At 37.4% G+C, this 12,820-nt stretch overlaps 1 protein-coding gene across 2 annotated transcripts; it reads left to right on the top strand.

The window, feature by feature from the left end:
- The first annotated feature begins 2,316 nt into the window (after nucleotides 1-2,316).
- On the top strand, nucleotides 2,317-12,267 carry troap (trophinin associated protein). Of its 2 annotated transcripts, none has more exons than XM_077512212.1 (18): nucleotides 2,317-2,446; nucleotides 2,701-2,796; nucleotides 3,222-3,357; nucleotides 3,445-3,859; nucleotides 4,812-4,930; nucleotides 5,790-5,918; nucleotides 5,990-6,029; nucleotides 6,550-6,668; nucleotides 7,250-7,375; nucleotides 7,448-7,487; nucleotides 8,333-8,451; nucleotides 8,637-8,762; nucleotides 8,842-8,881; nucleotides 9,040-9,104; nucleotides 10,384-10,476; nucleotides 10,552-10,792; nucleotides 10,862-11,058; nucleotides 11,808-12,267. In XM_077512212.1, the coding sequence occupies exons 2-18, from the start codon at nucleotides 2,732-2,734 to the stop codon at nucleotides 11,877-11,879; spliced, it is 2,142 nt and encodes a 713-aa protein (XP_077368338.1). In that variant the 5' UTR covers nucleotides 2,317-2,446; nucleotides 2,701-2,731; the 3' UTR covers nucleotides 11,880-12,267. The 2 variants fall into 2 exon arrangements, with proteins under 2 accessions (XP_077368338.1, XP_077368336.1); XM_077512210.1 differs by having other exon boundaries at nucleotides 3,147-3,357; nucleotides 11,808-12,266.
- Nucleotides 12,268-12,820: the final 553 nt, after the last annotated feature.

Below are 12,820 nucleotides of genomic sequence, written 5' to 3'. Positions count from 1 at the left end.
AGTCCAGGGTGTCCCCCGCCTACTGCCCAGAGCCAGCTGAGATAGGCGCCAGCACCCCCTGCGACCCTTGTGAGGAATAAGCGGTACAGAAAATGGATGGATGGATGTATACTTAAAGGATACGTTTGTTATGCTGACTGACAAAAATATTTTAGTTAGTAGCTCTTCTGGTTTACCACCTAGCGGCATGCCTGGTCTAAATGTATTAATAGGCATGAGCCGTTATGAGCAAAAATATCAAATTATTAGAATTACAGCTCTAAAATGTGCTTATTTGAAATATTTGGGGAAATAAAAAGCATTTTTTTTTTCATGTAACACATTCTATTTCGTTTTTAAACAAAATAATACGAAAATTGGTACATTAAGACACGTGCCAGGTTACGTTTATAAGTAAATAAATGTTGTTATTGTTCCTCTGCTTTCATTTTTCTTAGCAAGACACAGTGTCCAATCACTGGTGAGCTATTTTTGCATTAATTGAAGGCAATTAACTTCAAAGACGCTGCTAGTTTTTATTTTTTTAGGCACAATGCAAGCTGCAAAGGCAAACTGCCTATTTAAATTTAATGAGCAATATCGATTCTGACGCCTGCGTATCGATACGTGTATTGTAACGAGGCCCGCAACGATATATTGCCGTATCGATTTTTTTACCACACCCCTACTTGGCAGCCAAACCAGTATCCCTCGACACCGGTCCAAAACCCAAGTGAATAAAAAAAATAATAATAAAAAATGAAAAATAAAATAAATAAGGATATCATTGCATTGACATTTATTAGAACACAATCAACTTGCTTGACAGAGAGGCTGCAGTATTGCACGCTTATCAAACATCAGCTTGTGCCACATGACACCAGTTCCATTTCTGGAAACATTGTTGCCTTTTATATGACGCCACTTCTCTATTAATGGTTCACGTATTTTTGCTGTGTCATCATGTGAATCTTTTCTGGTCTAGGCTGCGTTCTTTTATAAGAACTTATTTTGACAAAGAATTTGTTTTATTTTGGAAGAAACTCATTTTTGGTTTTGTTGAAAAAAAAAAGTGGAAAGAGCAACGCAAAGGTGTTTTTGATTCATTTATTTATTATTTTGGCAAAATTTCACGTTCATAAGTGTAAATTTATGCGAATTAAGCCTTCTTTTTTGGCCTTCATTAACGAACTCAGGCTTTATTTTCTATCTATTAGAGATTGTAAGAACAAAAAGGCGATGAAGACTGTTTCAGTTTGTGTTGAATGTAACATATTTATTTAATTTGACATATTTTTAGTTACCCCCTAGCATTTCTTGTTTCTTGTGTGTTTTTTGTTTGTTTGTTTGTTTGTTTGTTTTTATTTCTTTTTGTATTGTTTGGTTCGTTGTAATGGATTGATTGAAAATGGAAAGTATTGAATAAAGAAAAAAAATACTTCTCTATTAAAGACACAGTGTGTAGTACTTCGTGCCATCAAGTGGTCAAAGAATAGCATTAGAAGCAAGGAGCAACACACACACTACGGTGGCTCAGAGGGACCATATTTCGCAAGCCTACCACAATTATTATATCGCACAAGCAAACAGCTATCTCGTTGAGTGACAGCAACTTCTTGCAATCTTGCAAGAGAAAAGCAGAAAGTGACAAGCGACGGGCCTGAATCACAAGAACTGTGGAAGGTAAGCTGCGGTCTCCGCATTGAGTAAAACACTCGAATCAAGCACCACCCAGGCTAACAGTTCATGAATGAATTATTAGTTCACCACTAGATGGCGCTAGTCCCTTTAATATTACCTTGGTGTGTAATATGTATATATTTTTTGAATAGTTGTGTTTTTAGATTGTGAATTTGGTTTGTTTGTGTCTGGACCTTGAGTCTGTAACAAAGCAACTCATTTATTCATTCATTCATTCATTCATTCATTTTTTCAATATTTTTGAAAAAAATATTATATATATATATATATATATATATATATATATATATATATATATATATATATATATATCAATTGTTCCGGACTTTTGTCTCATATTTATCCTCGTTTTTCGAGAAATACATCTTTGAATATTTAATTAAGTTTTGTAAACAGTCAAAAATAAAAACTCTTTGTTTTAAATTGATCAAGGGGCTATTCAGAGTGTGGTCGGCCACCAGTTGCCCAATACAAACCTATTTATTAACTTATTATTATTATTAACCATTAAATTTGTTAACTTTCGTGTATTAGCCACGGGGTTGTTTACGCAACTCCATCGCTCATTGGCCAAAGGAAACGCAGCTAAGCGACACACGTGTGGTGATTGGCTGATACAGTTTTGATTACAGCCAATGGCAAAGCGCGGTATATACAAACGGTCGCTAGACCAGGAAGTTGACAGTCAACTGGTGGCGTGAAAGAGCTTTTCAAGAGGTCTTTAAACGGGCGACAAACTAATGAAAGCAAAATAAGGATATTGTGGGTGAGTAACACGGTGTTTTATCGTCTGACAGTCTTTAGTTAACATAAGTACGAATGTTCAGCAATGGTGTCAAAATACCCTCTGTGTTGGCTTAAAAAAAATCCTTTTATTTTTTTTAAACGCGTTTTTGTTTCTTACGCTCTCGTTGTGTCGTCACATCTACTGTAAAAAAATAAAATAAAAAATTCGTAACTCGTAATGCAATGACCAATTTTAAACGGTTGCTCAAATGATTTGTTTTCTTCACGCTCCAGTCATTCTCGTATTATTCGACACGACTGAATAATGGAAGCATCTCCTCCAGTTCTTCGAGAGAAAAGGGAAGATGGGTCCAACGCATACTTTAGTAGGTAAGGGGCTAATTATGAGGTAAAAAAAAGTAATAAGAGTGCTGCTTTTATCGGTTTGTCTGACGTACAACGTGTAAATTATGCAGCGATTGTTTACTGATTGTGTCAAGAGTGAGTATGGTGTCTTGTGTTGCCTCCCGCAATTACATTTAGATTATAATTGGTCTGTGCAGCGAAAACTCCAGTGAGTGTTGTTCAACTAGATCAGAGTCAACAAACGACCTCTTCTCTGTCTTTTGTGAAATATTGTTAATAGTTTATCATCACCATGGTCTGTCTGTCTGTGTGCCTGTCTGTCACTCATTTGAAACATAACTTGATCAGTTTCACCTTTAATGTCTTTCCGTCAGAGTGAAAAATGAGAACAAAATACCACTGGAGCCACAGAACTCAAAGCCTGTACCCACACTGCACCTTCCTGACAGGGATTCAGAGAACCAAGATCCTGAGAGGAACACACTCGTGCGGCCAAGAGTGAGCAGACTTCCAGTGCTGGTCAAGTCTCACCATCCTCCTCCTCCACCTTTTCTTGTTACTCAGTGGGAGGAGAAAACTTTGGCTGTGAGTGTGTCGTTCCGTGCGTGTGTGATTTTTGACATTGATTTGTGTTCTTCTTTCTTTTATTAACATCATATTACTTAACCGCAGGGGAAAGTCAAGAAGAAAAAGTCATGCACCAGGCCTAAGCCTTTCAATATCTCTCAGCGAAAGAGTTTGAAAACAGACATTGTAACTTTACAGCCAAACATTGGTGCTCATGCCACCCAGCCTAAAAACCTTGTTTGTATAAAAACCCAGAAGCCAAAAGAGAACCCCCCGACGTGTTCAACTGTGTTAAAAAGCACAGTAGCAGCAACAAAGGAGAAATGTAAATCTCCTGGAACAGCCTCTGGGCATTCTGGCACTTTAAAGGCTAAAAATGGTGCACATCATGGGATTTCCTCCTCCTCCTCCTCCTCCTCCTCCTCTTCTTCTATCTCTTTGGATAACATGGCCCATCTCACTCGCAAAGATCCGGTGAGAAATGAGAACTATCAGGATAATCTCTCAAGCCACCCATGTGGTAAGTTCACTGTGTCGATTTGGATGTTACTCGTGCAGTTTGCCTGACAATTTCAAGCCCTTTATACAATGCAGCGTGACACACGAAACATTATTTGTGCTTATGATTGACCTGCGCTAAGCCATATCACAACTTCTACACTGTTGGGTTGTTTACATAGTTATGGAGTGTAAAGTGCATGTGTGGATAATGTAAATACAACTACCAACTGCCTTTTGCCCTTCTTCTTCATTTCTAATTTAAATAAAATTTATTTTTTTATATTAATCTCGATTCGATTAATAAATGAGAATCTCGATTCTTTTATGAATCGATTTTTTTTTTTGGCTGAACCCCTAGTACCTACCTTAAAAAAAGATACAGCCTCCAAATATGGTCCAAAATTCCATCCATCCATTTTCTGACCGCTTATTCCTCACAAGGGTCGCGGGGGGTACTGGCGCCTATCTCATCTGGCAATGGGCAGTATTTTATATTAGTATATATATTTTTTTATATTTAGCATTAATTAAAAAAAAAAAAAAAAAGAAAAGAGTATGGTCACCGTTTTACTTATCTCACTTTCCTGGCTTAAATTTGTCACTATTTATTCATCAGACATCAAGAGTTTTTTTTTATTTTTATTTTTATTTTTTTTAAATTGTTTTATTTTCAGCGCATACAGAGGAGGCATATGTTAAAATATTTGTAATGTATGGCATCTTTGAGTGATCTTCAAATATCATTTAAGTACATCGAGGCTGGGCCGAGTGTCATGTTTTTTGAAAATGAAAATATGTTCACCCTACTAATATGTTTCCGGATGGCAACCTGAGTACAGACATCCATATAGAATTTACACTATGCCCTTTTTTATTTAGACATATTTTAAAATGAGAATCACTCAAAGAAAAATGGACATTGATATGGCATTGTTATTTAAAAAAATATATATTATAAAAATGATTTTCAGACAAAGCTGCAGAACTCCAGTCCGATCCAGCCTCTTTGCTAAGCATCCTGCGTAATGAGAGCACGTGCATCTCCAGCCAATCAAATGCAACTCCACGCTCTCAATCTTATGCCATGTTTGTAAGTTTGTAGACTCTGTATGATTCGCTGCTTCTTCATTTTCTTCTTCGTCCTGTTGTTTTCTTTCTTGGTGTGAAGTCTTTTTGTATTTATATGGACTCGTAAGAGCTCTATGAACAGGTGGCATCTTTTGACATGAACTGTCGTGTAGGCATAAGAAAGATGCTAGACCAGCAGTGTCCAAACTATGGCCCGGGGGCCATTTGTGGCCGCTAACTATTTTTCAGTGGCCCGCGGCATATGATAAAAAAACTCTAAAAGATACAATTGAACTATTTACAAGAAAAATGGGATCATTTATCTTCCTAAGACTGGTGTGAATAGTTGATAATTCATTTTAGACTCAAAAATTATTTCCCCGAATTGTGACCCTATTAGATTAATTAACTGCTTTAAAAATGTTGTTTAAAATATTTATCTCATCTCATTTTACAATATATGTTTTCAAACTAACTGTAATATATAGACAATTGCTTGACTGATTGTGGCGCAATTTAATGAGCTAAAGATGAAAATTTTTTTAAAGCGGCCCTTGCATCCTTCGATTTTTCTGGATGTGGCCCTCAGAGGGAAAAAGTTTGGACATCCATCCCTGTGCTAGACAACGTAGTTCCCATTTTTTTTCAGACTGTATCAAGTATTTGATAGTTGATAAAATCATGGTTTCAGTGGAAACACACAGCATTTGAGAGTGTTCAGTGGTTATTTATTTATTTATTTAAAATTATTTATCCATCTTAAACATTCAAATTTGGCAAGCTTGTTAACAACACTGGTGTGTCAAACTTGGAAGACATATATTAATTTTTGCTTTACAGGGACGATAAGTCACCAAGTAATAATTTTATTATTTCTGCAGCCGTACCAAGTGTCTGTTACAGAGTGTCGTCAAAAAGCCGCTGCCAACCAGAAGGAGCAGGTGAAGGTTGTAGGCCCCACGCGTGCAACACCTGTAAAACCGTCTAGAAGAGGCACTTCTATTGATACGGTGTGCACACGCGTCGATTCCCAATGCTGTGCATTTTCTGTATTTTTATTTCTTTCTATTCATCTATGCAGCCACAGAGAGTTCCGATCAAAAAGAGTTTGGCAGCAGCAGGTAAGATATATAATACAATTCAACCAAAATGTCATGAAATGTTGCTAACCTGTCACCTGCCGTTAGTGATAGATTTGTTGGGATTTTGGCTTGCTGTGTCAAACCACTTTCACTCTTGCCCCAACTATGTTCTAACAGTGCTAACAACCAGATACAATTGTCAGATACAATTTCAGGTTAAGAAGAAAAAAAAAAAAAGTAAAGCTAGTTTGCTTGTGACAGCATCAGTCATTTTTTTTTGGTTTGAGTAGTGTTCCATTCTGCTTTCAAATGTACATTTGTGTAAATGTAGCAAAGCTAAGTAAGCGTTGCTTAATGAAATAAATGCGATGACTCGTCACGGGCATGACATGTCAACTTCGACCTCTGAAATTTTCAAAACAATTGTGTATCTATTTTGGATTTATTGGGCATTAACCTTTAATCTCACCATCGAGCACAACTGTAAACTGACATGAAGACCTATAAACTTAAAAAAAAAATAATAATAAAAAAAAAAAAATCAAAACTTGTTTTTCAGACAAAGCTGTGGAATTTAAGCCAGATGCCACCTCACTGCAAAGTATCCTGCGTAATGAGGCCGTGTGCATCTCCAGCCAATCAAATGCAACTCAACGCTCTCAATCTTATGCCATGTTTGTAAGTTTGTGCGCTCTGGATGAGTCAATTCATTTTCTTAAGATGAAATAAGAGACGTGAAGATCACCTTTTACTTTTACTAGTCCCCCAATGTAATGTTCTTCTTCTTCTTCTTATTCTTCTTCTTATTCTTATTCTTATTCTTCTTCTTATTCTTATTCTTATTCTTCTTCTTCTTATTCTTCTTCTTCTTATTCTTATTCTTCTTATTCTTCTTATTCTTCTTATTCTTCTTATTCTTCTTATTCTTATTCTTATTCTTATTCTTCTTATTTTATTCTTCTTATTCTTCTTATTCTTCTTATTCTTCTTATTCTTATTCTTATTCTTCTTATTCTTCTTATTCTTATTCTTCTTATTCTTCTTATTCTTATTCTTCTTATTCTTATTCTTCTTATTCTTCTTATTCTTATTATTCTTATTCTTATTCTTCTTATTCTTATTTTATTTATTTATTTATTTATTTTATATATATATATATATATATATATATATATATAAAATTATACTGATGGTATATAATTCGCTATAGTTTCATGTATTCCTGTTAGCCTGTAATAATAATGTATTTATTTCTCTAGCCACAAGTGTCTCTTACAAAGAGTCATCAAAAAGCTGCTGCCAACCAGAAGGAGCAGGTGAAGGTTGTAGGCCCCACGCGTGCAACACCTGTAAAACCTTCTAGAAGAGGCACTTCTATTGATACGGTGTGCACGCGCGTCGGTTCCCAAATGCTGTCCATTTTCTGTATTTTTATTTCTTTCTATTCCTCTATGCAGCCACAGAGAGTTCCGATCAAAAAGAGTTTGGCAGCAGCAGGTAAGATATATATATATATATATATATATATAATACAATTCAACCAAAATGCCATGAAATGTTGCACACCTGTCACCTGCCATTAGTGATAGATTTGTTGGGATTTTGACTTGCTGTGTCAAACCACTTTCACGCTTGCCCCAACTATGTTCTAACAATGTTAACAACCAGAGCTGGGCACTTCCCTGACTCTGCAATTCCATCTTTGACAATGGCCACCTTCACGGAAGTGCCCAGTCCTGCTAACAACTATCATCATACTAACGAGCCACGTGCACCCGTAATTTGATTTTGGCAACACTTTGTCTCAAAAGACAGTTTTGAAAGTGCTAAAGGCTACTGAGATGGGTTGAATTCTAATATGCTAGAACAGAATGTTTGCTAACATACTGTGGAATGGTATCCTGAGCATAAAACAGACACATCCATCATGGGATTTGCACCATGCCCTTTCGTCAGATACAATTTCAGTTGAAGAAGAAGAAGAAAAAAAATAAAGTAGAACCAGTTCATTTACTGATTTGAATAGTGCTCCATTGTGCTTTCAAATGTACAGTTGTGCTTATGTAAACCTTTGAACACAACTGTAAACGTAGCAAAGCTAAACGTTGCTTAATGACACCAAAATGCTATGAATCATCACCAAAATTCACACGCACGTTGCGACACGTCAACTTCGACCTCAGAAATGATCGAAAAAATTGCCACAATATTTTGGATTTTATGGGAATTAACATTTTTGTCTCACCATCAAGCACAACTGTAAACTGACATGAAGACACCTACATACCTTTTTTTATGTATTCATTTTATTTTTTTTATACAAAAAAAAACTTGTTTTTCAGACAAAGCTGTGGAATTTAAGCCAGATCCCACCTCACTGCAAAGAATCCTGCGTAATGAGGGCGTGTGCATCTCCAGCCAATCAAATGCAACTCCACGTTCTCAATCTTATGCCATGTTTGTAAGTTTGTGCGCTCTGGATGAGTCAATTCACTTTCTTAAAATAGAATAAGATTGGGGAAATTAATACAATGCCTGTTGTTGTTGTTGTTGTTGTTGTTGTTATATAAAATTATAGTGGTGGTAAATGATTGGCTATAGTTTCATGTATTTCTGTTAGCCTGTAATCATTTCTTATTTCTGTAGCCACAAGTGCCTGTTTCAAAGAGTCATCAAAAAGCTGCTGCTAGCCAAAACCCGGGGGTGAGGGTCGTCGGCCCCGTGCGCGCCACACCTGTAAAACCATCGAGAAGAGTCACTTTTATCGACACAGTATGTACACACGTCTATTTGAATTGTTTTATATTATTTGCGTTTTTTTTTTTTAACCTCATTTTGTTCTCCAATGCAGCCACAAAGAGTTCCAACTAAAAAGAGTCTGGCTGCGGCAGGTAGGATGCGCGCAATATCATTCAACTAAAAGCAAATGTGTGAGAGAGCAATAAAATTAGAGGTACTGATTTGATTTAAAAGCAGGCCCATATAAAAACTTTCTGTCTTGCTATTGTGCTGCTGTGACAGTTGTTGTTTTTCTTTTCCACTCTCTCAGTTCCAACGCACCAAGAGGCCAACATGGTGACACCGCAGAGAGATTCAGCTCCCAGTCCAAACATGGTGTGTATTATGTGGTCCTGTTCCGCCTCTACTAACATACTACAGTACACGACTTACTGTGCAACTCCCTAAAAAAAAATATTTCGAGATGAACAACTTGTCATTTTAAAAGTATAGAAATGAATAGTAACTTGCAAGGTAACTATTAGTAGTGCATGCTTTTTATTTTTTATTTTATTTATTTTTTATTTTTTTGTCATAACTTGCTAGGGAGAAAAATATTCATTATCAAGAATGAAATTGTAACATTGCGACAAAAAAAAAGCTGCAATGCCACAAGGATAAAGCAAAATTTTGAAAAAGACAAAAGCAACAGAAAATGTAGGAAAAAAAAAAACTACAAAGGATTAAAATGAGCACGTCCGCCTCCCAGTTCTGAGGATATTAAAACTCATTTACTGCCAGCCATTTTAGAAAATTTCAAAATTTTCAATACCCATGTGATATTACATTCAATAATTATATATAAACCGAATCTACCAAATGACAGAATAGAATAGAATACTTTTTGCCCCGTCCCGTTCTTTTATAATTGACAGAAAAAAATGTAGGTTTGCTAAAAATCAGCCATTTCTCCCATGGACTCTGAAACTGTGTTTATTTCGTATAAAATGGGGCAATGATGTAATCTACCAGTAGTTGGGCATCAGTAAAGTTGTTTCCAAGTTTGACATTTACAGTGGAGCATAATCAGATTGGCCCCCATTTATCCCCGCTCTAAAGAATACAATTGGCAAGTATACTTGTCAAAGGCAGTGAATGAGTTAAAACTGCCACAATATCGTCGTCGTCATGTTCACAATATTTAAAGGGAACACATCTGTTGAAAAAAAAAAAAAAAATCAGGTTGATTTCCATTTGTGCAGTTCTAGCACCCTCTGTTGGCTTGTTTATTAGTTATTATTATTTATTAGTTTATTATTAATTGAAGGCAATTAACTTCAAAGACGCTGCTGGTTTTTATTTTTTAGGTACAACGCAAGCTGCAAAGGCAAACGTTAACTGCCTATTTAAAGTTAACGAGCAATATCGATTCTTACGCCTGCATATCGATACGTGTATTGTAATGAGGCCTGCAACGATATATTGCCGTATCGATTTTTTTGAGCACACCCCTATTTGAGAGGTTGGCTGTGCATAATCCACCTCACAGTTCAGATCTGGGTTCAAATCGAAAAGCATTTTTGGAGTTTTGACAAAGATTACTTAAAGTCCGCACTGCTATCATCTTTCTGAAAATTCACCCCACTAAGAATTGTAACTTGTCATGTGGTGGCAGCAAGTTGTCCAGACGTTATTTGCTGACCAGGAGGATAGACAGAGTCTCGACAAAGGAAAGGAAGAGCATCTCCCGGTTCTTCAAACCTCACCGGTAAGCGAGATGCAAGCTAAGCTCACAACGGAGCAACTTGTCATTGATGACTTGAATCCTTCCCATTTATTGCAGCTTAAATCCCGCTGTAACGACAAAGCGAACGTCACCTGGGAAGATGAAAACGAGCAGAAGATTGAGAAAGAACAGCAGTTTATTCAAACCCTGCAAAGAGAATCCGTCATTGTTTTTTCCACGGGCAAGAAGCAAGACAGCTCGGCCCGTCGGCAGCGGCGCGGCCAGAATCCGTCAGAATTGGGAGAAGTGTGCCAGCCCGTTGGTCGCATCAACCTTGACGATGACATCGTGGACGGAGGTAAAAGAACGACAACTCTTCCAGTTTTGCTCATAGAAGATGTGATGAACTCGGACTTGTGTTTTCCAGACCAGAAGGCCTGTTGTGCTAGCAACACTGCGCTTCCGTTGCTGCCCAAGTCTTTTTCTCTCATGGATGACCTGCGTTTGGACAAGGAAGTTGCGTTCTATTTCTCCCATTCTACCTCAGATCATCTCAGGTTCTTAACTTCTCAACCACGCTGCCGCGACCCGGTGGCATCCTTGCTGAACTTTGAAGAGTCCACCGTGAGTACAAACTGTTGAACCGGAGAAATGAACTACAGTGGTACCTTGATGTTGGACCGCAATCGGTTCGGTCACATTGAGATTGATTTGGTGTAATTCGTTTAAACCAACCTAAAAGAACTGCATTGGCATTTAGGTTGAAAATTCGTGAGAGCCTGATGACGCCATGGAAAGGTTCTGAATGAAACCTTGCCGGTTCTTTTATCTTTAATGATCAAAATACTACACTAATGGCAACCAGAAGACTGAATATTCTCAGTTGAACTATTTAGTGGATGCCAGAAATATTGCATACACAGCTGTGGAGCCTTTTTCTCTTAACGCTTCCACCGCCAAAAACGTTTAATAACGATTCGTAAAATCACGATATATGCTGCCATAAACGTTAAATGACATCAACAGTTTTTTTTGTTTTTTTTTTTCTTTCCAACTTTGAATTTGAATAAGCTTACATCATGCTCACTTTTGCTGGATATTCTTCTCTTACCACCATCATCCTTTCAGAATGATTATCACAAAAAAAAAAGCCTAAGAAAAAGTAAAACCCAAACAAATTGAAATGAGGTCCAGTTAGAGTTGATGATTTCTCATGGTAATGGTGTGAAATTTGAGGGCTTGTTTTCAGTAAAATAAATGTCCCACTCAAATAGTTCAAACTTTCCGGGGTTGCAGCTTCAAGGTTCCACTGCACGTATCCCATGTGGGGGTTGCCTCACAAATTTTCATACTTTTGCATTTTCTTTTCCCAGACATTTGTTCCACTGAGTTTGGATGCTCCCTCTCCGTGCTCCTCATCACTTGAAGCGAAGGGATATTCATGAAAATTGTCACAATAGATGAGAAGCTGTCTTATGCAATGCAGGTTGTCTTGTGTCTTTGACTCTGGAATCGTTTTCTTTTGCTACTCGACTATGCAGACGAGACTGGTGCATTCCGACAGATTCTCAAGTTTCTGTTTCAGCAGAGAAAAGCTGGAGCTCTGACAATGACCAACTGGTTTTTGGTCACCTCCGAACCAATGTTGCCACAGTTATCTTAAAAAAAGTAACTTTGTTACTGTACTACTCTCTTTAAAGCAATTAAACAAATAAATAAAAAAGTTACTTTAATAGTTCCATTCAGCAGATGACATCACTGCTTAACATTAAAAATAACACTTGGTTTTGCCACTTAACTCTATTGTATGTGCATTTTTAAGTGTGACATTTAAGAATAAAGTTTGTTTTTGTTCAAAATAAACTAGTTTTTTTTTCTCCTTATTGTTATGACAAGCGATTTTTATTTAGTATAAATTTACATTTTTTTTTTTTTTTTAAAGTTCGTGTTTATTTAAAACAAATAGTCTTTTCTGGATTTCATTTATCCTCTCATCCACTGGGGTAAACCCCAACGTGCAGGCGCCAAGCCGAGGGGCAATTAGTATGCCCGCACCTGCTCTTGCGCCTCTCACAATGGGGCAACTCCAAAGTGGAAGCGAGTCCAAACCCTTGTCCACCAGCTTGGACTCCTTGCCCACTAGCTTTTGTTGCCTGGGATCAGACTGCCGCCCAGATCACATCCACAGGAAGGGGGACCCACGTTACCCTTTTCGGGCACAATGGGTGCACGCCCGGCCGCCAGACGCTCGCCTTCAAGCCCCACCTCCAACTCAGACCTGGCTCCACAGGGTCGCCCAAGTGACCCAGCGTCCGGGCAAGGGAAACCTCATCATCATAAGGTATCTATGAGCCATGCTTTGTCTGGTCCCTCACCTGAGATCTGT

The sequence above is a fragment of the Festucalex cinctus genome, chromosome 2 (assembly GCF_051991245.1).
Source record: "Festucalex cinctus isolate MCC-2025b chromosome 2, RoL_Fcin_1.0, whole genome shotgun sequence".
Classification (NCBI taxonomy): Eukaryota; Metazoa; Chordata; class Actinopteri; order Syngnathiformes; family Syngnathidae; genus Festucalex; species Festucalex cinctus.
This window is presented reverse-complemented; position numbering and strand designations above follow the sequence as displayed.